Source organism: Pan troglodytes, chromosome 2 (assembly GCF_028858775.2).
Source record: "Pan troglodytes isolate AG18354 chromosome 2, NHGRI_mPanTro3-v2.0_pri, whole genome shotgun sequence".
Classification (NCBI taxonomy): Eukaryota; Metazoa; Chordata; class Mammalia; order Primates; family Hominidae; genus Pan; species Pan troglodytes.
In genome coordinates, this window is record NC_086015.1 from 62,321,746 (window position 1) to 62,345,155 (window position 23,410).

The 23,410-nt window shown below is 45.3% G+C and overlaps 2 protein-coding genes across 4 annotated transcripts; both read left to right on the forward strand.

Moving 5' to 3' along the window:
• Positions 1-1,191: 1,191 nt before the first annotated feature.
• Positions 1,192-13,096, forward strand: RPP14 (ribonuclease P/MRP subunit p14). Of its 3 annotated transcripts, none has more exons than XM_016941397.3 (6): positions 1,192-1,621; positions 5,269-5,366; positions 5,466-5,550; positions 11,462-11,538; positions 11,862-11,940; positions 12,387-13,096. In XM_016941397.3, exons 2-6 carry the CDS (start codon positions 5,290-5,292, stop codon positions 12,441-12,443), a joined length of 375 nt encoding a protein of 124 aa, XP_016796886.1. In that variant the 5' UTR covers positions 1,192-1,621; positions 5,269-5,289; the 3' UTR covers positions 12,444-13,096. The 3 variants fall into 3 exon arrangements, with proteins under 3 accessions (XP_016796886.1, XP_016796884.2, XP_016796888.1); XM_016941395.4 differs by having other exon boundaries at positions 1,199-1,387; XM_016941399.4 differs by having other exon boundaries at positions 1,490-1,621; positions 5,250-5,366.
• On the forward strand, positions 12,561-13,096 carry HTD2 (hydroxyacyl-thioester dehydratase type 2). Its single transcript, XM_063805934.1, has one exon. The coding sequence runs from the start codon at positions 12,561-12,563 to the stop codon at positions 13,065-13,067; it is 507 nt and encodes a 168-aa protein (XP_063662004.1). The 3' UTR covers positions 13,068-13,096.
• Positions 13,097-23,410: the final 10,314 nt, after the last annotated feature.

A 23,410-nucleotide genomic window follows, 5' to 3' on the forward strand; every position in this document is an offset into this window, starting at 1 on the left:
CCTCTAAAATGGTGATGATCATAGTAATAGCCATCTCAGGATTGTGTGAGGGTTCCATGAGATGACATATGTAAAATATTTTGCACAGTGCCTAGCACAAAGTAAGTCTTTACTTTGTGCGTCTTTCCAGGACGGCCTAGATAGAACACCTACTATGTGCTGGGAGTCACAAGGGACACTGAGAGTGGGTCCTATCTTTGGGGAGTGCTTGACATAGGAGATCTTGAGGAGAGGAGATGCTAGATATAAATTTGTAGGCTGGGCGCGGTGGCTCACGTCTGTAATCCCAGCACTTTGGGAGGCGAGGTGGGTGGATTGCCTGAAGTCAGGAGTTTGAGACCTGCTTGGCCAACATAGTGAAACCCTGTCTCTACTAAAAATACAAAAATTAGGCCAGGCGCGGTGGCTCACGCCTGTAATCCCAACACTTTGGGAGGCCGAGGTGGGCAGATCACGAGGTCAAGAGATTGAGACCATGCTGGCCAACATGGTGAAACCTCGTCTCGACTAAAAATACAAAAATTAGCTGGGCATGGTGGTGCATGCCTGTAGTCCCAGCTACTTGGGAGGCTGAGGCAGAAGAATCACTTGAAGGGAGGCGGAGGGTGCAGTGAGCCAAGATGGCGCCACTGCACTCCAGCCTGGGCGACAGAGCGAGACTCCATCTCAATAAATAAATTATAATATAATGAAAAAAATGTGTAGAATGACTCGGGCGCAGTTGCTCACGTCTGTAATCCCAGCACTTTGGGAGGCCAAGGTGGGCAGATCACTTGAGGCGAGGAGTTCGAGACCAGCCTGGCCAACATGGTGAAACCCCGTCTCTACTAAAAATACAAAAATTAGCCAGGCATGGTGGAGCATACCTGTAGTCCTAGCTACTCAGGAGGCTGAGGTGGGAGAATCGCTTGAGCCCTGGAGGCGGAGGTAGCAGTAAGCCAGATCGCGCCAGTGCACTCCAGCCTGGGCGACAGAGTGAAACTGTCTCAAAAAAACAACGAAAAAATTGTTGAATGAATGAATGAATGCATGAAGAAATGGATAACTATGAAGCACCGTCCAAGGCGGAAAAAACCCGCCCTAAACCGCACCCCAAGCAAATTGCACACACGGCTTTCCCGGAGTGGACACCAGAGGGCGCTGAGCTCGGCCGCTCTCAGCTCCGGATCAGGATTCGCGCCTGGGTCCTTAGGAAGACGCCGCGTGGTGACGTCATATCCGCCTGGGCGTCACGCTTCGTGGGGCGGGACGAGGAGAAGCCAAACGTAAAGAAACCAGGAGTTTCTCGGGCCCAGCTGTGGCTGCTGCCGGGGAGCCCCAAGCCTTGGCGGGTCCTTGCGGCGAATAGGAGTCTGGTCAGGCGTCAGGCCAGTCCGACGAAGAGTGGGTAGGTGGAAGCCCTCCAAAGAGCGGCGGTTGTCCGGGAGCCGTCTCAGTTGGCCGCGACCCGGGCGCATGCGCGGGGCGGGCGGTGCGCCTTGGGTAGCTTGTCCTCTCCGACCCCGGGCGCTGAGGGCCTCTGTACGGCGCCGCGTAGGGTCTCGGCCGCAGAACGTGGCCGAGAGGCCCGGGCCAGACTTCGGGACCGTGTCCTGAGCGCTCTCCATGCGCCCGGCGCGAGGTGAGCGCTAAATAGTGGTTGTTGAAAAATATTGAAAGCCACCCAAGTGCTCAGCAGTAAGGAAATTGAGCTTTTTAAAGTGATTGATTTAGTCCAAAAATTGTACGTTGCACGCCCACTGTGCACGACCCAGTGTTTTAGGGCCTTGGGAAACAGCAGTGAACAAGATAGCAAGATTCTTGGAGTGGACTTTTGTTGGGATGGGGAGGGGAAGTACAGATAAAGATAAACGAGTTACATAATTGTCATAGAAAAAGGCAAATGCTACGAAGAAAGCAGGGACGGGGCATGGGGGTGGGGTGCGGTGTTAGCCGAGAAGGGCACTGGGCCAAACCGATTGAGATTTGAGCTAAGCCAGGAAGGGGGCAAGGGTGTGAGTCCGGTGGCTGCCTGGAGGAAGATCTTTCCCAGCATGGGGAAAAGCTAGAGCCGAGGCCCAGCGGTGGGAGCGAGACTGGCGCGTGAGAAAGAGCTAAGCTAGGCCTGTGTGGTGGCGGGGATTGAGCGGAGGGAGAATGGCAGGACATGAAGTCAGAGGTGTAGAGGGAGCAGTCCTGCAGGTGAGGCAGAGCCTTGCAGGCTGCTGTAAGGACTTTGGCCTTACTCTGATTAAAACGGGAACCATAGCAAGATTTTGAGCAGAGGAATGATGTAGCTTGAGTAGATGTTAATAGACTCACTGGCCGCCGTAGGGATGGAGAAGCGGGGGAGTAGGGAGAATCCGATTTATTACTAATAGGTCAGATTAGGAGCATCCCTGCGCAGCCACTAAAAAAGACTGACTTTAGGCCGGGCGCGGTGCCTCATGCCTGTAATCCCAGCACTTTGAGGGGGCCGAGGTCGGCGGATCACTTGACGCCAGGAGTTCGAGACCAGCCTGGGCCAACATGGCGAAACCCCATTTGTACTAAAAATACAAAAGTTAGCTGGGCGTGATGACGTACGCCTGTAATCCCAGCTACTCAGGAGGCTGAGGAGCGAGAATTGCTTCGACCCGAAGCACTCCAGCCTGGGCGACAGAGTGAGACTCCATCTCAAAACAAACAACAAGACTGACTTTAAAGATGACGATGACAGTAACTTCGTGAGCCCACATCTGTGGAGAGCCTGGTGAACATATTTAATACCAGTCTGTACAAAATAATTTCCCAGGTATCCTCTCCTTTAATCTCAGAACAGCCTGCAGAGGGCATTGCTGTCATTTGTAAGTCTTTTTTTTTTTTTAATTGCAAAAAATACGTGACATAAAATTTATCGTAAGTAGCATTGAGTACATTCACAACGCTGTGCAGCCATCACCACTGTCCATCTCGTGAATGTTGTGTAAGTCTTCGTTTTACTGGCATCTAAGCCCTGGGCCTAATTTCACTCCCCTATTTTAGGCAGCCAGCTCCATCAAGGCAGTAACACTAAAAAACATTTATGTGCCAAGCAATGAAAGAAACAGATGAGGTTTCTTGTTCTCCCTGCCCTTCTAGTTAGGGGAGACTCTAGTGACTGGGAAAGAAGCATCTGGTAACTATTTCCGCTGTCCTGAAACCAAGGATTCTTTTGAATATATAGGCCTATACCACTATCACTTTTCTCTCATTTGAATACCTACTTTGTGTCATAGTATTACAGTATTTTTTGTTTGTTTGTTTTGGAGACAGGGTTATGCTCTGTCACCCAGGCTGGAGTGCAGTGGTACAATCACAGTGCACTGTATCCTTAACCTCCCAGACTCAAGCTATCCTCCCACCTCAGCCCCTGGAGTAGCTGGGACTACAGGCACACACTACCATGCCTGGTTAATTTAAGTTTTTTTTTTTTTTTTTTAGTGACAGGGTCTCACTATGTTTCCCAGGCTGGTCTCAAACTCCTGGCCTCCCAAACTGTTGAGATTACAGGCATGAGCACCACGCCAGGCCCCAAAGTATTAATGTTTGTTGAATGGATTGGTAGATGTAGCTCCTTGACCCTGACTTCTTTTCTCCAGAGGTCATCATCTGGGAGTGGTTGGAACTGGGTCTAACCCAGAGTGGTTTTGAAATGCTGGTCCATAGCTCTGTGACCTTGGATAAGTCCCTTTCCTTGATTGGGCCTCAGTTTCCTGTTCCCTGTAGTGGGGGATCCATATATTAAACAAATAGACAATGTTAAGAGATTGCATAACATGGGGGCTTAACTTAGAGCAGGGTGTCAGAGAAGACCTTCATGAAGAGGTGGTATTTAAACTGAAAGTTGAAGGATGAATAGGACCTATCCAGAGGGAGAGCAAGGTTGGCATGGAGCCAAGGAAAGGAACTGTCTACAGAGAGAGGAGCATGTTCTACGTTCTTGAAAGTTCAGACCTTTTAGAAGCTGCATTGAGTGCCCCTTCCAGGAATCCCTCTTCTCAACCCCTGTGCTGTTTAAGCTCAGTTGTTCACAGATAGTCTTGCACAGACCTGGCTTTTGGACTGAGAGCAGGCAGACCCAGGATGGGAGGAGATGGCAGAACGACCATCCCTCATTCTTCTCTTTGTGTTCTGTGTTGACTGAGAGTAAACAAGAAGAGGACCTTCAAATCTTAGATTTTACTCCTTTATGTCTTTTCTTTTTCTTTGGATAAAGAGGCATCGTAACTGGTCTTGAGTGGGCTCAGAGTGGTTGGAATCTCTGGGCACCCTTGGGCAGATGTTACCTACGTTTACTAAACCTCTGTGTCATCTTCTCGAAAATGGGAATAATAATACCTCTTACCTCAGGAGCATTTTGAAGACAAGCTAAGGCATGTGAAATGTTTAGCAAAGAGCTGGGTGCTCATAAGGAAAATTGTTAGCCAAAATTATGTTTTTATGTTTTAAGTAAGAGTACAGTGATTTGGCATTTATAGAATATAGAAACTTATTTTGTATTCGTATGGGTAACCTTAGTTTGATCAGAATTAGATGAGTTACTGTGCTCAGAAGTCTTAAAAACCAAACAGGAGGCCAGGCACGGTGGCTCACACCTGTAATACCGGCACTTTGGGAGGCCGAGGCAGGTGTATCACAAGGTCAGGAGTTCGAGACCAGCCTGACCAATATGGTGAAACCCTGTCTCTACTAAAAATACAAAAAAGGTAGCCGGGCGTGGTAGCACATTCCTATAATCCCAGCTACTCGGGAGGCTGAGGCAGGAGAATTGCTTGAATCCGGGAGGCAGAGGTTGCAGTGAGCCAAGATTGTGCCACTGCACTCCAGCCTGGGCGACAGAGCAAGACTCCTTCTCCAAAAAAAAAATAATAATAACAGGAAGGCCGGGCCTGGTGGCTCACACTTGTAATCCCAGCACTTTGGGAGGCTGAGTTGGGCAAATTGCTTGAGCCCAGGAGTTTGAAACCAGCCTGGGCAACATGGTGAAACCCTGTCTCTACAAAAAATACAAAAATCTGCTGGATGTGGTGGCACGTGCCTATACTCCCAGCTACTCAGGAGTCTGAGGCAGGAGGATCACCTGAGCCTCGAGAGCCAGAGGTGGAGGCTGCAGTGAACTCTGATTGTACCACTGCACTTCAGCCTAGGTGACAGGGTGAGACCCTGCCTTAAAACAAACAAACAAACAAAAAATAGGCCAAATTCTCATCAAAACTCTGAAAAATAGCATGTGCATTGGTCATTTCTAGCCCTCTTGACTTACTGTAGGTGTGATCAGCACTGGAAAAGATGCCTGCCCCTGCTGCCACATATGAAAGAGTAGTTTACAAAAACCCTTCCGAGTACCACTACATGAAAGTCTGCCTGTAAGTTTAGTTTCCTAAGTTCTATTTTAGATTACTTTTCTAACATGAATCTGAATAGAATGAAATTTAATATGTCTTTTTTTTTTTCACTTTTTTTAGAGAATTTCAAGATTGTGGAGTTGGACTGAATGCTGCACAGTTCAAACAGCTGCTTATTTCGGCTGTGAAGGACCTGTTCGGGGAGGTATGGAATCACTTGGTAGATTGAACATTCCAAAGATCTTTGTAAGAAATACAGAAAGAGGCCGGGCGCGGTAGCTCACGCCTGTAATCCCAGCACTTTGGAGGCCGAGGTGGGCAGATCATGAGGTCAAGAGATCGAGACCATCCTGGCCAACATGGTGAAACCCCATCTGTACGAAAACTGCAAAGATAAGCCGGGTGTGGTGGCAGGCACCTGTAATCCCAGCTACTCGGGAGGCTGAGGCAGGATAATTGCTTGAACCCGGGAGGCAGAGGTTGCAGTGAGCCGAGATAACGCCACTGCACTCCAGCCTGGCAACAGAGCGAGACTCTGTCACAAAAACAAAATCGAGAAAGAATGCTTTTCAAACATCAAAAAAAAAAAAAAATTATACAACTCTGTATTTTTAAATTTTTATTCATTTATTGTAATAAACACATTTGTATTCCTTTTTTTCCTCCTTCATCCTCTCTACCCTCCTACCCTTCCCAGCCTCTGATAATCACCAATCTACTTTCTATCCTCATGAAATCTACTTTTTGTTGTTGTTGTTGTTGTTGTTGTTTTTCTTTGAGATGGAGTCTTGCTTTGTTGCCCAGGCTGGAGTGCAATGGCACATTCTCGGCTCACTGCAGCCTCTGCCTCCCAGATTCAAGGGATCTTCCTGCCTTAGCCCCCCTGGTAGCTGAGATTACAGGCACACGCTACCATGCCCAACTAATTTTTGTATTTTTACTAGAGACAGGGTTTCGTCATGTTGGCCAGGCTGGTCTTGAACTCCTGACCTCAGGTGATCCACGCGCCTTGGGCTCCCAAAGTGCTGGGATTACAGGCACGAGCCACTGTGCCTGGCGAGATCTGCTTTTTTAGCTCTCACATATGAGTGAGAACATGCAACAGTTGTCTTTCTGTGCCTGGCTGGCTTCACTTAACAAAATGGCCTCCAGTTCTATTCATGGTGCTGCAAATGACAGAATTTCATTCTTTTTTATGGCTGAATAATATTCCATTGTAATATATACCACTTTTTTTTTTTTATCCATTGATGGGCACTTAAGTTCTATATTTTGCCTATTGGGAATAGTACTGCAATAAATATGAGAGTGCATATGTCCTTTTTTTTTTTTTTTTCCCCACCTTGGCTTCCCAAAGTGCTGGGATGACAGCATGAGCCACTATGCCCAGCTGCACATGTCTTTTTGAATTGATTTTCTTTCTCTTGGATTTATGCTCAGTAGTAGACTTGCTGGATTAAATGGTATTCTATTTTTAGTTTAGTTTCTTTTGTTTTTGAGATGAAGTCTTGCCGTGATGCCCAGGGTGGAGTGCAGTGGCATGGTCATGGCTCACTACAGCCTCAACCTCCCAAGCTCAAGTGATTCTCCCACCTCAGTATCCCGAGTAGCTGGGACCACAGGCATGTGCCACCACGCCAATTTTTTTACTTGTAGAGACGAGGTCTCACTATGTTGCCCAGGCTCCTGGACTCAAGCAATCCTCCTGCCTTGGCCTCCCAAAGCACTGGGATTACAGACATGAGCCACTGCACCTGACCTATTTTTAGTTTTTTGGGAAACCTCCATACTGCTCTCCACAGTGGTTGTACATTTACATTCCTCCCGGTAGTGTGTGAGGGTTCCCCTAGAGATTATTTTATTTTATTTTTATTTATTTATTTTTTGAGACAGAGTCTCGCTCTGTCACCCAGGCTGGAGTGCAGTGGCACAACCTCCGCACCCCCCCCCCCTCCGCCCCTCCCGGATTCAAGTGATTCTCCTGCCTCAGCCTCCCGAGTAGCTGAGACTACAGGTGCCTGCCACCACGCCCAGCTAATTTTTGTATTCCCCTAGAGATTATTTTAAAACTGTGTTTGAAATTGCAGAAGTAAACTTTCAGAAGTGATGAATTTTGTTGGGTTTATTCTAATATGCCTTCTGTTTGACAAGGAACACGTTAGACAAATGATTGTTGTAGCACAGTGCTACTCAAAGTGTGGCCTAGACTGGCACCTGCAAACTCTGCCCATCTTGAAGAGATAAGGAATTTGCAGCAGAACCACTTTTAATGAGAAAGTCTCCTTATGGGCCAGGTGCAGTGGCTCACTCCTATAATCCCACCTCTTCGGGAGGCTGAGATGAGCAGATCACTTACGGTCAGGAGTTTGAGACTAGCCTGGCCAACGTGGTGAAACGCTTTCTCTACTGAAAATACAAAAATTAGCTGGGCATGGTGGCGCACGCTTGTAGTCCCAGCTACTTGGAAGGCTGAGGCAGGAGAATTGCTTGAACCTGGGAGGCAGAGGTTGCAGTGAGCAGAGATCACGCCACTGCATTCCAGCCTGGGCAACAGAGCAAGACTCTGTCTCAAAAAAAAAAAAAAAAGGGCTGGGCACGGTAGCTCACGCCTGTAATCCTAGCACTTTGGGAGGCCAAGGCAGGCAGATCCCAAGGTCAGGCGATCGAGACCATCCTGGCTAACACGGTGAAACCCCGTCTCTAATAAAAACACAAAAAGCCGGGCGCAGCGGCGGGCACCTGTAGTCCCAGCTACTCGGGAGGCTGAGGCAGGAGAATGGCATGAACCCGGGAGGTGGAGCTTGCAGTGAGCCGAGATCGCGCCACTGCACTCCAGCCTGGGCGACAGAGCGAGACTCCGTCTCAAAAAAAAGGCTCCTCATGAAAAAAAGATGAACTGAACTAAACATGGTGATTAATGATACTGTTGGTTTATATTCTGATTCAACTCATTATTTTGTCATAGACCAGCATTTTAAGCAACTTTGAGAACAGAAGTAGAGAAGTAGAGTTTCAGAAGTTGAGAGAAGACAGGATGCTCAGGAAATTATTTTGTGGTTCATATAGTCTGTCAAATCAAAATATGCTAAGTACCTCATCAAAATTTAAAACTTTTACTCTGCAAAAGACTCTTAAGAGGATGAAAGGGCCAGGTGCAGTGGCTCACAGCTATAATCCCACCACTTTGAGAGGCCAAGCAGGTGGATCACTTGAGCCCAGGAGTTCCAGGCCAGCTTGGTTATCTGGTGAAACCCCATCTCTACAAAACAATTTGAAAAATTGAGCTGGGTGTGGTGGTGTGCACTGATAGTCCCAACTAGTCAGGAGGCTGAGGTGGGAGGATTGCTTGAGCCCAAGAGCTCAAGGTTGCAATGAGTGGTGATCACACCTCCATGGCTGGGGGTAGGGGTGGGAAAGGATGAAAAGATGAATTACACACTGGGGGAAAATATTTGTAAACCACGTATCCAACAAAGGACTATAGTGTCTAGAATATATAAATGACATTTGGCCTGGTGCAGTGGCTCACGCCCGTAATCCCAACACTTTGGGAAGCCAGGGCAGGAAGATTGCTTGAGGCCAGGAGTTCGAGGCTGGCTGTGGTAAACTATGATTGCACTACTGCACTGCAGCCTGGTCAACAGAACAAGACCCTGTCTCAAAAATAATAACACGTGGGGCGTGGTGGCTCATGCCTGTAATCCCAGCACTTTGGGAGGCCGAGGTGGGTTGATTGCCTGAGGTCAGGAGTTCGAGACCATCCTGGCCAACATGGCAAAACCCTGTCTCTGCTAAAACTATAAAAACTAGCCGGGCGTGGTGGCACATGCCTGTAACCCCAGCTACTCGGGAGGTTAAGGCAGGAGAACCACTTGAACCTGGGAGGCGGAGGTTGCAGTGAGCTGAGATCACACCACTGCACTCCAGCCAGGGTGACAGAGAGAGACTCTGTCTCAAAAAAATAATAGTAATAATAATAAAAAAGAAGTATCAAAACTCAACCAAACAATTCAATTAGAAAATGGGCAAAAACATTAACAGACATTTTGCTAAAGAGAATGTGTGGTTGGCAAAGAAGCACATGGAAAGATGTTTAACATTAGCCATTAGGGAAATGCACATTAATGACACAATGAGATACCACTGTGTACCTAGCAGAATGACTGAAATAAAAAATGACAACACTAAGTGCTAGCAAGAATGCAAAGAAACTAGATCACTCATACACTACAGTGAGTATGTCAAATGATGCAGCCACTCTGGAACATAGTTTGGCAGTATTTTTTTGTTTTGTTTTGTTTTGTTGAGATGGAGTCTCGTTCTGTCACCGGGCTGGAGTGCAGTGGCACAATCTTGGCTCACTGCAACCTCCGCCTCCCAGGTTCAGGCGATTCTCCTGCCTCAGCCTCCCAAGTAGCTAGGACTACAGGCACACACCACCACACCCAGCTAATTTTTTTGTATTTTTAGTGGAGACGGGGTTTCACCATGTTGACCAGGATGGTCTCAATCTCTTGACCTTGTGATCCGCCTGCCTCGGCCTCCCAAAGTGCTGGGATTACAGGTGTGAGCCACCACGCCTGGCCAGCAGTATCTTTAACAAACTAAACGTGCATCTGCCATAGAACCCAGCATTAGCACTCCTGGGCATCTGTTCCAGAGGACTGAAAACTTAAGTTCACACAAAAGCCTGTACATGAATATTCATAGCAGCTTTATTTTTAATAACAATGAAACTGAAAATACCCCATATATCCTTCAATGGGTGAATAAACTGTGGTACATTCCTACTATGGAATATACTCGACAGTGAAAAGGAATGACCTATTTAGACACAATATGAATGAATCTCCAGAGAATTATGCTGAGCGAAAAAAAGCCAATCCCAAAACATGACATACTGGGTGTTTCCATTTATAGAAGACTCTTGAAATACTATATATAATCTGGAAAAAGGTTAGTGGTTGCTGGGGTGAGGAGTAGGGGAGGAGGGGTGGGTGTGGCTGTAAAGGGTAGAATAAGGGAGTCTTATGATGGTACAGTTCTTTATCATTGATTGTGGTGGTAGTTATATGAAGCTACCTATGTGGGAATATTACATAGAGCCACACACAGGTATAAATATGAGTAGACATACAATTGGTAAAATCTGAATAACCTCTGGTTTGTACCAATACCAGTTTTGTAGTTTTGCTACTGTACTGTAGTTATGCAAGACATTGACATTGTGGGAGGCTGGATGAAGAGTGCATGGAACCTCCCTGTACATTTCTTTTTTATTTATTTATTTATTTTTGAAACAGAGTTTCGCTCTTCTTGCCCAGGCTGGAGTGCAATGGCACGATCTTGGCTCACCGCACCCTCCGCCTCCCAGGTTCAAGCGATTCTCCTGCCTCAGCCTCGCAAGTAGCTGGGATTACAGGCATGTGCCACCACACCCAGCTAATTTTGTATTTTTAGTAAAAATGGGGTTTCTCCGTGTTGATCAGACTGGTCTCAAACTCCCGACCTCAGGTGATCCGCCCTCCTTGGCCTCCCAAAGTGCCAGGATTACAGGCGTGAGCCACTGTGCCCGGCCAATCCCTGTACATCTCTTTGTGATCTCTTGTGAGTCTATAATTTTTTTAAATACAAAATTTTTTTTAAAAAATCCCTGTGTGTACCTGTGTGTCAGGTAGAAAACCTCGTTCCTGGGGTTTATATAGCTGCAAACAAACAGACATGGCCTCTGCCACATGGACTAATGTCTTGGTTCTTGTAGTAGGAAAACATGTTAGACAATTAGTGACAAGAATAAAGGGAATTATGAAAGAGAAAGTATGGTGTCCTGTACAAGAAAGAACATAGCAAGCTGACTTTGTCTCATCTTGAAGATCAGTCAAGGAACAATTTAAATGAAGGCTCAAAGGATGAGGGACATCAGCCATATGAAGAGGTGTAGGCAGAACATTCTAGGCAGGGGGAGCTGTAGGTAGGCAACTAAAGTGCCAGCACCATTAAATAAAATACTGCTTTTGTGGAGGAGAAAAGCTCAAAACTCATTTGTTGTCAAAAGTTGACAAGCATTCAAGAATAATGGTGAGAATAGCCTGCTAATAGCATTATTCCATATGCAGGTTGATGCCGCCTTACCTTTGGACATCCTAACCTATGAAGAGAAGACCTTGTCAGCCATCTTGAGAATATGTAGCAGGTATGACAGAGAGTGGGAAATTTCTAGTATAACAGGGCAGAGAGACCGGTGGAGCAAAAATGCTCTCTTCTGAGAATGAGAGTAATTTTTTTGTTGTGAACTCTGAGCAGCTTTTGGGAATTTAAACGGGGATGAATATGAACATTCATCCACCAGAAACTTGTACTCTAGAGAGGGCAAAACTTACGATTTGGTTACAGCTGTAGTTTTCCCATTGATGGTTATAGTTGCAAAGTCAGAAGTGAATATTTTAGAAACCTTAGTTGAGGTTCATTTTGTTCTCTGTCTATGACACACTATGTATTTTCTTGATCTTTCTGCAGTGGTCTTGTCAAATTGTGGAGCTCTTTGACCCTGTTAGGATCCTATAAAGGCAAAAAATGTGCTTTCCGGGTGATTCAGGTAAAGACTATTCCCTCACATATTCCAAACAAGACTGAGTGATGGGTCAACTGCTTCTTAATATACACAACTCATTTTTGTGCTTGCATAAATGTAATATGGTTAAAATGATCTAAGTAGGGGAAAATAAAGGACTTGATTGTTTCCAAAAATGTGAGACAGAGCACTTAGATGTTAAATTCTGTGGGAGATGTTTTGGGATAAAACTTGCAACCCTGTGGTTAAGGCTTACTTTTTTTATTTAACACTTAATGCCTTGTGTGTTATATATTGGTACGCTCTTTTTGAGATGTGACCACTCGTTATCGAAGGCTTCCTCTCGGGATGCTCTGTAAAATGCTCCTGCATCAGCTTTGTTTATCCTGTAAAACTGGGCATGTTTCCCCATTGCCCTGTGCTTCAGTGTGGTTTCTCCCAATGCCTTAACCTTTTTCTTTCTCTCCTAGGTTTCTCCATTTCTCCTTGCATTATCTGGTAATAGTAGGGAACTAGTATTGGACTGAATGAATAGTCTTCCATTTTGGAAATGTTCGTCCACTCTCATATTTATTTTTTGGTGCCTGCATGTTTGAAGACTGAAGCAGGCTAAAAGCTCTTGATGAAATCTGAGGGTGCTGAAGATGTTCCCACTAATTTCCAGCCATCACCTTTGGTGGGGTGGGCTTCGGAGGACAGTCTGTCTGAACCTGCCAGTGGTGACCCTGCAGCACTTTCAGCATATGCACATCAAAGTTGGAGACCGCGCTGAACTTAGGAGGGCCTTCACACAGACGGATGTGGCTACCTTCTCAGAATTAACAGGGGATGTCAATCCTTTGCATTTGAATGAAGACTTTGCAAAACACACCAAGTTTGGAAATACAATTGTACATGGAGTTTTGATCAACGGACTTATCTCAGCTCTCCTGGGAACTAAAATGCCAGGACCAGGCTGTGTATTTCTTTCCCAGGAAATTAGCTTTCCAGCCCCTTTATATATTGGAGAAGTTGTTTTAGCTTCTGCAGAAGTGAAAAAGCTGAAGCGGTTCATTGCTATTATTGCAGTGTCATGTTCTGTAATAGAAAGTAAAAAGACTGTTATGGAAGGCTGGGTTAAAGTTATGGTTCCAGAAGCTCCCAAATCCTGAAATACATGTTTTAAAGATGCAACCTCAAACACCAGTGCTGTTGTTAAAGAGCCTATGGGGAATTGCTGCTTTTCACCAAAGAATGGTTGATAGGCCCAGAAGCCCATCTTAGTTAGGGGAAGGGAGCAGGAAAAGGGTTGTTCAAATGCCCACTTTCCAGTTTGGCCTTATGCTTCATGCAGACTTGAGTGTATGCAGGATTTCATTATCTGCCTGGGTTTTTTGTTCGTTTGTTTTTTGTTTTTTAATTCAAGAAGTAGGCTGGGCCCGGTGGCTCATGCCTGTAATCCTGGCACTTTGGGAGGCTGCGGCAGGCGGATCACTTGAGGTCAGGAGTCCAAGACCAGCCTGGCCAACATGGTGAAACCCCATCTCTACCAAAAAAAAAATGCAACTAGCTGTGCTTGGTGACTTGGCCCTGTAGTCCCAGTTGCTTGGGAGGCTGAGGTGGGAGAATTGCTTGGGCCTGAGAGCTGGAGGTTATGGTGAGAAGCTGAGATTGCACCACTGCACTGTAGCCTGAGTGACAGAGCGAGACCCTGTCTCAAGAAAGAAGTATTGGGAAGGTTATTTAAAGACTACTTTTAAATCAGGCGTGGCAGCTCACGCCTGTAATCCCAGCATTTTGGGAGGCTGAGGCAGGCGAATCACTTGAGGTCAGGAGTTCAAGACCAGCCTGGCCAACATGTGAAACCCCATCTCTACTAAAAATACAAAAACTAACCGGGCATGGTGGCGGGCACCTGTAATCCCAGCTACTTGGGAGGCTGAGGCAGGAGAATCTCTTGAACCTGGGAGGTTGCAGTGAGCTGAAATCACACCACTGCACTTCAGCCTGGGCGACAGAACAAAACTCAACCTCAAAAAAAAAAAATTCTACTTTTAGAAATTCAGACCTAGATAGATTTGCATTTGGATACCAAAGCCCTACCTATAGCCATGTGGAAGCAGCTTGTCACTGTATTTTAACTGTGTAACAATTATAGAAGGCGAAAATAGAAGTTGGGTCATCTTTGAACACCTACCTTTTATCAATGAATATTTTTAGACTGTTCTTCAGTATCTGAGTCAGAGTTTATTGTAATTTGTTATTTACACCAAGGTGGCATCTTAGTCTACCTTCAGTGAGACCTGCGTTTCAGGGGAGGGGCGTATGTGCATCCTCGGTCTCAGTTATGTAAACGGTCTGATCTGTAAAATAGTGGTAGCACATGCCACGTGGGATAGTTGGTGGAGATGATAGATGGAGTTAAGCACAGGGCCCAGCCTGTCAGCAGTAGCTACTATTATTGTTGCCCATTTCCCCTGCAACTGAGGTGAGAGGTTTTCCTGAGTTGGAAGCTGACTGGCCCACAGTTAAACGTAACAGACCAGTTTTTCAGGGTGTCAGCCAACCTCTATTAGTGTTCTTAAGTACAGTTTCTGTTTTAAAAGTTCAGATTATTCCTTGAAAATTTGGATCTACCTCCCATTATTATGAGTAATACATGCTTATAGTAAAAAAAAAAAAAAAAAAAAAGAAAACTTGTAAGAAATAAATATTAAGAAGATTATGGAGGCCAAATTCTTAAGACTTTAGGGGCTGGGGTCAGGGAGGTTATATTGAAGGGGAGATGTGCCTAACATGTTAGTACTAAATGGCCATCCCAACACAGCCAACACTTTTGTTTCCCATTTTTTTTTTGTTTCCCATTTTTTAATAAAATTGAGATATAATTCACATACCATAAAGTTCACCTTTTAAAAGTGTACAGTTTATTGGTTTTCAGAATATCCACAAAGTTGTACAACCATCACCAAATCAATTTTTTATAGCATTTTTCATCACCCCCAAAAGAACCTCCCATTAGCAGTCAATCCATTTCTCTCCTCCAGTCTTCGGGAATCACCAGTCTACTTTCTGTCTCCTGGACATTTCATAAAAGTTCATACAATATATGATCCTTTGGAACTGGCTTCTTTGATATAGCATGTTTTCAGGGTTCATCCATGTTACAGCATGTATCAGTACATCATTTTATTTTATGGCTGAATAATATTCCATTGTATTTACCCATACATCAGTTGATGTTTGGATTATTTTCGCTTTTGGGCTGTTAAAAATAATGTTATGAACATTATAGAAGAGGTTTTTATGTGCACAGGTTTTAAATATATATATATATTTTTTTTTTTTTCTTTTCTTTTCTTTTCTTTTTTGAGACGGAGTCTTGCTCTGTCGCCCAGGCTGGAGTGCAGTGGTGCGATCCCAGCTCACTGCAAGCTCCTCCTCCTGGGTTCAGGCCATTCTCCTGCCTCAGCCTCCCAAGTAGCTGGGACTACAGGCGCCTGCAACCACGCCCGGCTAATTTTTTGTATTTTTAGTAGAGACGGGGTTTCACCGTGTTAACCGGGATGGTCTCGATCTCCTGACCTCGTGATCTGCCTGCCTCGGCCTCCCAAAGTGCTGGGATTACAGGCGTTAGCCACTGCGCCTGGCCGACAGGTTTTAAATTCTAGGAGTGGAATTGCTGGATCATGTAACTTTAATATTATAAAGAATTGTCAAATTGTTGTTCAAATTACTATTGGGCATGAGGTGGTATCTCATTGTAGTTATGATTTCCATTTCTCTAATGTCAGCCAACACATTCAAGACAATCTATGACAGAATTTTTAATTTTTACCCGGAGAGCAGCTGAACAGACAACTAGAAAGAATTATTCTAGGCCAGGCGTGGTGGCTCACGCCTGTAATTCTCAGCACTTTGGGAGGCCAAGGCAGGCGGATCACGAGGTCGAGGTCAAGAGATTGAGACCATCCTGGCCATCATGATGAAACCCCATCTCTACTAAGAATACAAAAAAATTAACTGGGTGTGGTGGTGCGCGCCTGTAATCCCAGCTACTCGGAGGCTGAGGCAGGAAGATTGCTTGAACTGGGAGGTGGAGGTTGCATTGAGCTGAGATCATGCCCCTGCACTCTAGCCTGGGCAACAGAGCGAGACTCCGTCAAAAAAAAAAAAAAAAGGATTATTCTAGTCGCTAGAGGGCAGTGTTGTGTATAAAGTTAGTACTTTAAAACTTTAATACTGTATTATACCATACACTAGTTTTCGAAGGTGGAAGACAAGACCAAAATCAATGTGGGGAGCAAGGATACTGTTCTTGTGAGTTTCAGAATGTGCAGCATGTGCAGGCTGAGATCCACGTGAAGAAGACATTTATAGGTGAATCACTAGACATGCTGAAAATGTGTTCAAATGACAAAACAAAATGGGGAACATGAGGCACAAATATACGGACTTGAGGCCAGGACTGCTTGCTCCTGCAGAACTCATTCCCTGGGATTTAGCAGCAGTCTTAAAGTTAGGTCCATAACTGGATTGGGATGTGATCATTGATACTGATAGCCACCATTTTTTCAATGCCTGATGAGTTGATGTTCTACATTAATGGTAATCCTTGAAACAACTGTGTGAAGTTAACATTATCTTGTTTTTAAGTAGGATAACTGACTTGCCCAAGGTTGTTCAGCGAATAAGCAGTACAGCTGGGATTCAAACTTGGGCCTGCCTGGCTCCAAAGCCTTTCCTTTTTCCATCACTCTGTGGGTCTTAGGTTCCTGTAGGAACCAAGGGAAAACTTCCCCTTTGCCCTCTGAAGGTTCACTGAAAAATCAACTGAGAAAAGGCAAATTAATTGGAGAAAAGGCATACCAATATATTAGCTTGCATGAAGGGGAGAGCTACAGAGTGATTACCCCCCAAACCCCCGCCCAATAGGGTTTAGAAGCTTAAATACCACCTAAAGGTTACAGAAAGAGTGTGGGCTCGGATCAGTGGCATAACAGGTTCGGGGAGCTGGAGAAGGGGAAGCCTGGCTAGCAAAGGTGGTCTTGTTATGTAAATGAAGCCCCACAGGTGGCAGCCCTCAAAAGAATAGATGGTAAATGTTTTAGACCTTTTTTGTGGTTGTATGAGACAGAGTCTCGCTCTTATTGCCCAGGCTGGATTGCAATGGCACGATCTTGGTTCACTGCGGCCTCCGCCTCCCGGGTTCAAGCGATTCTCTTGGCCTCAGCCTCCCAAGTAGCTGGGATTACAGGCATGTGCCACCATGCCCAGCTAAATTTTGTATTTTTAGTGGAGATGGGGTTTCACCATGTTGGCCAGGCTGGTTTCGAACTCCTGACCTCAGGTGATCTGGCCTCCTCGGCCTCCCAAAGTGCTGGGATTACAGATGTGAGCCACCATGTCCAGCATGTTTCAGACCTTTAAAGTGTCAGACTAAGTTAATCTTCCCGAGATCCAGACAAGGGAAGGCCTGGCTGCATCAAGCAGATTCTCTGCAAATGCAAGTTTTCTCCACAAAAGACAGCTTTGCAGGGCTACTTCTCTTGGCTCTCTGAACAGCCATCTGAAAATATGACAAATATATTTTGGGGTGAAATATTTTTATTTCCCTCATTCGTGTTGCTGGAACTGGAGCACTGTCAGTTTCTATAATAGCATCTTACATGGCATTAAAATAATTGGAATCATTCTATAGCAATCTTTTTGCTTTCGGAATGTTCTGGATCTTATTCCCCGCTAGAGTTGTAGCGTTTTCCTAATACTATTAGTTGAAAGTCTTCCACCCATGCATATCACCTACACATTTTCTAAGCCGACATTCAGTGATTATTTGTCTTCACCGAAGAATGGCTTAAAGGGTTAAAGATGAAAAATATAGGGTACGGAAGGGATGTCAGATCTGAATGATAGTTGATTTATACTGTGTAACTTTCAAAAGTAGCTACTCAATGTGAGCATTTCCACTGTTTTTTGTTTTGTTTGTTTTCTGAGACAGAGTCTCACTCTGTCTCCCAGGCTGGAGTTGCAGTGGTGCAATGACTGCAGCACCTCCTGAGCTTACACAATCCTGCCTCAGCCTCCTATATAGCAGAGAACAGAGGTGCACACCACCATATCTGGCTTATTTTTTGATTTTTTGCAGAGATGAGGTCTCACTTTGTTGCCCAGGCTAGTTTCAAACTCCTGGGCTCAAGCAATCCTCCCACCTTGGCTTCCCAAAGTGCTGGGATTACAGGCATGAGCCACTGTGCTCAGCCTTCATGTTCACTTTTTAAAAATGTATGTATTTTTTGTAGAGATGTGGGTCTCACTGTGTCGCCCAGGTTGTCTCGAACTCCTGGTCTCAAGCGATACTCCTGCTTTGGCCTCCCAAAATGCTGGAATGAGCTTCTGCATACAGAGTTCCACATTTTTATGCTCCCTGAGTCATGGTCTTTGTCTACAGAGAAGTAGACAAGAAGTTATCAGTACTTCTCTTTAAATAGTAACTTGTCATTTTTATCCAGAGTCAAGATTCTCAAACCACACGTGCTTTGTTAAAGCTGGCTATAAGGAAAACTGGTTGCTTGGCTTTTTCATTGAGTCTATACAAACTGCTCAAAAGAATGACTCTTAATGAAAGCCTGAGTGACCCTCAAATTAGGAAATTCTCTCCCAGATAATTGAGAAGTGGCCTTGACTGTACCAGGTCACACGTGGAAATAAGTACAAAAGTAATGACTAAAATAGGCCAAGTTGTCCGAGCACTTTGTACATAGGGGTATTATACGACTGCAGATTGTGTGATGTTTAATTATCACAGAAAGAGATACTCATTTTAAGCACTTTTAGCCTAATGTACTGGAAAATTGCTTAATGGATTTTTATATTCTATTGGAAACATTTCCATATTGGTGAAATGCCACTCATTCCTTTTTCTGAGGAGCAAATCTTGAGTAGCAATGGGAAGAAAGCTTGGCAACAGCCACCATTTGTCTTGTGGACCTGACATGCTTATTCACCTAGAAAAAGAAGAAATTGCTAAATGCACACTGATACCTCTTAGGTAACCACAGGTTTTCATTTTGTGCTGAATTATTAGTCATTTTTCCTTTATGTTTTTAGAGTATGATTCAGAGACCAATTTATTCCCAAAAAAAATTGCCATTACATCTATTAAGTTTTCATATTAAAACATTTTCTACCAAGGGATGACTGTCACTCTGAGCAACTGTGCCACTGTGAATGCCTCATGTGTCGGCATAGCTTATTATCTAGCTCTGAGCAGAATGGGAGTGCTGCTGAATTAGTCTTGGTCCACAGGTATCTCCAGTGTCCCAGATGTTTCACCTCCTTTGTTCTTATCTTTGCTTTTATTTTGGGTTACAAACACAGCAGATAAATTAATTCGCAGCATCTTCAGAGAAACTGTGGGTTAGAGCAGAATCACCAACTAGAAGAAACCATTTAAATTCAAAAATCATAAGGAACCCAGAACCAATGTTAACACTGCATAAATACAACAAGATTAATAGGAGGCCCCACAGTTAATTCCTAAGGTGGTTCTTAGCTGTAAAGCAATTCAAATGACCTGCTTATAAACCCTGGGCAAAAGTCCCCTGTGATGCGGTGGAAAATATCAACACGTAAAGGAAATAAGAATGACTGTGAGTTGAGTTTTGTTGTTTTAGATCCAGATCATGAATATTTAAAGAAATAAAAGCATTCTGAGTTGGGAGGCCATGCTACTTAGGAAACACTGAGTTTTTCACAAGCTTCTATGATTTGATTTTGTAGAGTAGTTGCCAGGCCTAAGGAGCATCCTTGCTAAAACTCATTATCTTCAGTCAATCTGGGCAAACATCAAGTTGTTAGACAAACAACCTGTGGGCCATTTAAACATTTGGCAACAGTGGGAAATATGTGTGTGTGTGTATATATATGTATATATATATATATTTTTTATACATATATATATATATATATATTTTTTTTTTTTTTTGTGAGCCCTGAGTAGTTGTATGTGTGGCAAAAGCTGAGGTTCCCTCTTTCCTCATTAGCCTTAGGCAGCCTGAGACTATAGAAAAAAAACCGATTTAAATTAGATCAGCTCTGGCCTTGGGGTGTTTCCCCATGTTCAGCCTAAGCCATTTCTTTTCTATTCTTTTTTTTTGAGACAGGATCTGGCTCTGTCATCCAGGCTGGAGTGGAGTGATGGGATCACGGCTTATTGCAGCCTCGACCTCCCTGTGCTCATGTGATCCTCCTACCTCAGCTTCCTGAGTAGCTGGGATCACAGGCATGTGCCACCATGCCCGGCTAATTTTATGACTTTTTGTAGAGATGGGAATCTCACTATGTTGCCTAGGCTGGTCTCAAACTCCTGGGCTCAAGCGATCTGCCTGTCTTGGCCTCCCAAAGTGCTGGGATTGTAGGCATGAGCCACCATGCCCAGCTAAGCCTTAGCCATTTCAAATGCCAGGTGGATATCGAGGCTGTCTTGGGGTTTGAAACCTGGTTCCCCATGGATCATGGATCCAGTTTAAGTCCAGTGTCCTCAGAGGATCACTGACAAGACACTGATTTGGGTAGATAAAAATAAATCATGAGGCTTACCACAATATTTACTTTAAGGGGCCCACTTCCCAGAAGAATTCACAGAGAAAGGGAAAGTCTAGACTGAGAGCTTGTCTCTGGCTTCATTTCATCAAATACCTGATTTCTCACTTTCAGTTTCCTTTCCTTAGTAAGGAAAACTAGATAAGGCTGTTATTGTATGACCTTTGCAACTCTGACCTTCAATTCTAATTCCTTTTCTGTTCTCTTCCCTTCCAGGGAGAAAAGTATTTGAATTCCTTTCCGTTGAACAACTTTTCTCTCCCTGTACGGTTCATCTGCTGATTTCGTTTATTTTTAATTTTTATTTTGTTTTAGAGACAGTCTTGCTTGGTTGCCCAAGCTGGAGGCCAGTGGCACAATCATGGGTCACTGCCACCTCAGCTGGGCTCAAGAGATCCTCCTAACTCAGCCTTCTGAGTAGCTAGGCCTACAGGCATGCACCACCACACCTGGTGACTTTTTAAAAATTTTGTAGAGACAGGCAGGGCACAGTGGCTCAAGCCTGTAATCCCAGCACTTTGGGAGGCCGAGGTGGACGGATCACGAGGTCAGGAGATCGAGACCATCCTGGCTAACACGGTAAAACCCTGTCTCTACTAAAAATACAAAAAATTAGCCGGGTGTGGTGGCAGGCACCTGGTCCCAGCTGCTCGGGAGGCTGAGGCAGGAGACTGGTGTGAACCTGGGAGGCGGAGCTTGCAGTGAGCCAAGATAGCGCCACTGCATTCCAGCCTGGGTGACAGAGCGAGACTCTATCTCAAAAAAAAAATTTTTTTTTGTAGAGACAGGGTCTCACTATGTTGCTCTGTCTGGTCTTGAATTCCTAGCCTCAAGCCATCCTCCCGTCTCAGTCTCCCAAGGTGCTAGGATTATAGGTGTGAGCCACCATGCCCTGCCTCCTTTTTTGGTTTGTTCACACATCCATTTGACAAATATTTACTGAGCACAAACTCTGTGCCAGGAACTGTCCCCAAAGAGACTCAGGAGCCCTAAAGAGGCAAGCCCCCACACCTGGCCGTGATTTCCTTTATAACATAAGAGCTAATACTCTGCATTCTCCCTACCAGCCTGTCTTCCAGGTCATTGCCTACATTAGCGCATCCAGTCCTCCCAATGATCCTACAGAGTGGAGGCTATCATTATCTTCATTCTGCAGATGAGGAGCTGAAGCAAAGAGAGGTCAGGCTGCCAGTAAGCTGTGTAGCCGGTGTGAACCCAAGAAGTCACCTGGGAGCTTAGGCCCTTAACTATGACCAACACTCCAGCTTCTTCCTCAGGCTTATGAGGGCAGCTTTTTGCCTAGTTTTTGAATCTCACATTCTGCCTTTTTTTCTCTCCCATCTGTCTACCTTCCCCTCTCCCTCCCGACTTCCCCACTTATCTCCCTCTTCTCATTCTCATCACTCCCTCACTACTTTTTTATTTTATATTTATTTATTTATTTTTTTGAGATGGAGTCTTGCTCTGTCACCCAGGGTGGAGTGCAGTGGCACGATCTCGGCTCACTGCAACCTCTGCCTCCCGGGTTCAAGTGGTTCTTCTGCCTCAGCCTCCTGAGTAGCTGGGATGATAGGCACGTGCCACCATGCCTGGCTAATTTTTTGTATTTTTAGTAGAGATGGGGTTTCACCATATTGGCCAGCAGGCTGGTCTCGAACTCCTGACCTTGTGATCTGCTTGCCTTGGCCTCCCAAAGTCCTGGGATTACAGACGTGAGCCACTGTGCCAGGCCTTTTTGTTTTGTTTTGTTTTGTTTTGTTTTTGAGATTGGAGTTTCGCTCTTATTGCCCGGGCTGGAGGCAGTCGCATGATCTCGGCTCACTGCAACCTCTGCCTCCCGGGTTCAAGCAATTCTGCCTCAGCCTCTGCCACCATGCCTAGCTAATTGTGTAATTTTAGTAGAGACAGGGTTTTTCCATGTAGGTCAGGCTGGTCTCAAACTCCTGACCTCAGGTGATCCACTGCCTCGGCCTCCTAAAGTGCTGGGATTACAGACGTGAGCCACTGCTCCTGACCCCCTCATTACTTTTACCTGCATGTTATTCATGTTCCCCTCCTTGAAGCAGCAGAGCCCAGGCCAGATGTGTGTGTCAGTGGTCACTGTGATCTCAGAGGGGCTCCTCCGAGGGAAGTATCTGTTCCCTTGCAAACGTCCTTAACTGTCAGGAGCCTGTGTAACACAGCTGGGGATAGAAGGGTGCGGAAAGGCTCCTTTCCCCACCTTTCCTGTTGAGCCATCTCCTCCCCAGCCCTTCACACATCCTACTTTCCAGTCCTGCAGCCTACATGGCTTTGCAGTGCCCAGGGCTTCCATAAACCCCTGAACTAGCCTGTCACTGCATGTCCACGTTGTTTTCTTTTCTTTCTTTCTATTTTTTTTTTTTTTTAGCAGGGGTGGGGAGTGATGGGTACAGGGTCTCACTCTGTTGCCCAGGCTGGAGTACAGTTGTACCATCATGGCTCACTGCAGCTTCAATCTTCCTAGGCTCAAGCTATCCTTCCACCTCAGCCTCTTGAATAGCTGGGACTACAGACATGCACCATCATGCCTGGCTAATTTTTTCTTTCTTTTTTTTTTTTTTTTTGAGCCAGAGTCTCGCTCTGTCGGCCAGGCTGGAGTGCAGTGGCACGATCTTGGCTCACTGCAACCTCCACCTCCTGGGTTCAAGCGATTCTCCTGCCTCAGCCTCCCGAGTAGCTGGGATTACAGGGGTGCATCACCACACCCGGCCAATTTTTGTACTTTTAGTGGAGATGGGGTTTTGCCATGTTGGCCAGGCTGGTCTTGAACTCCTGACCTTAAGTGATCCACCCATCTCAGCCTCCCAAAGTGCTGGCATTACAGGCATGAGCCACCGTGCCTGGCCTTTATTTTTTGTAGAGATGGGGTCTTGCTATGTTGCCCAGGCTG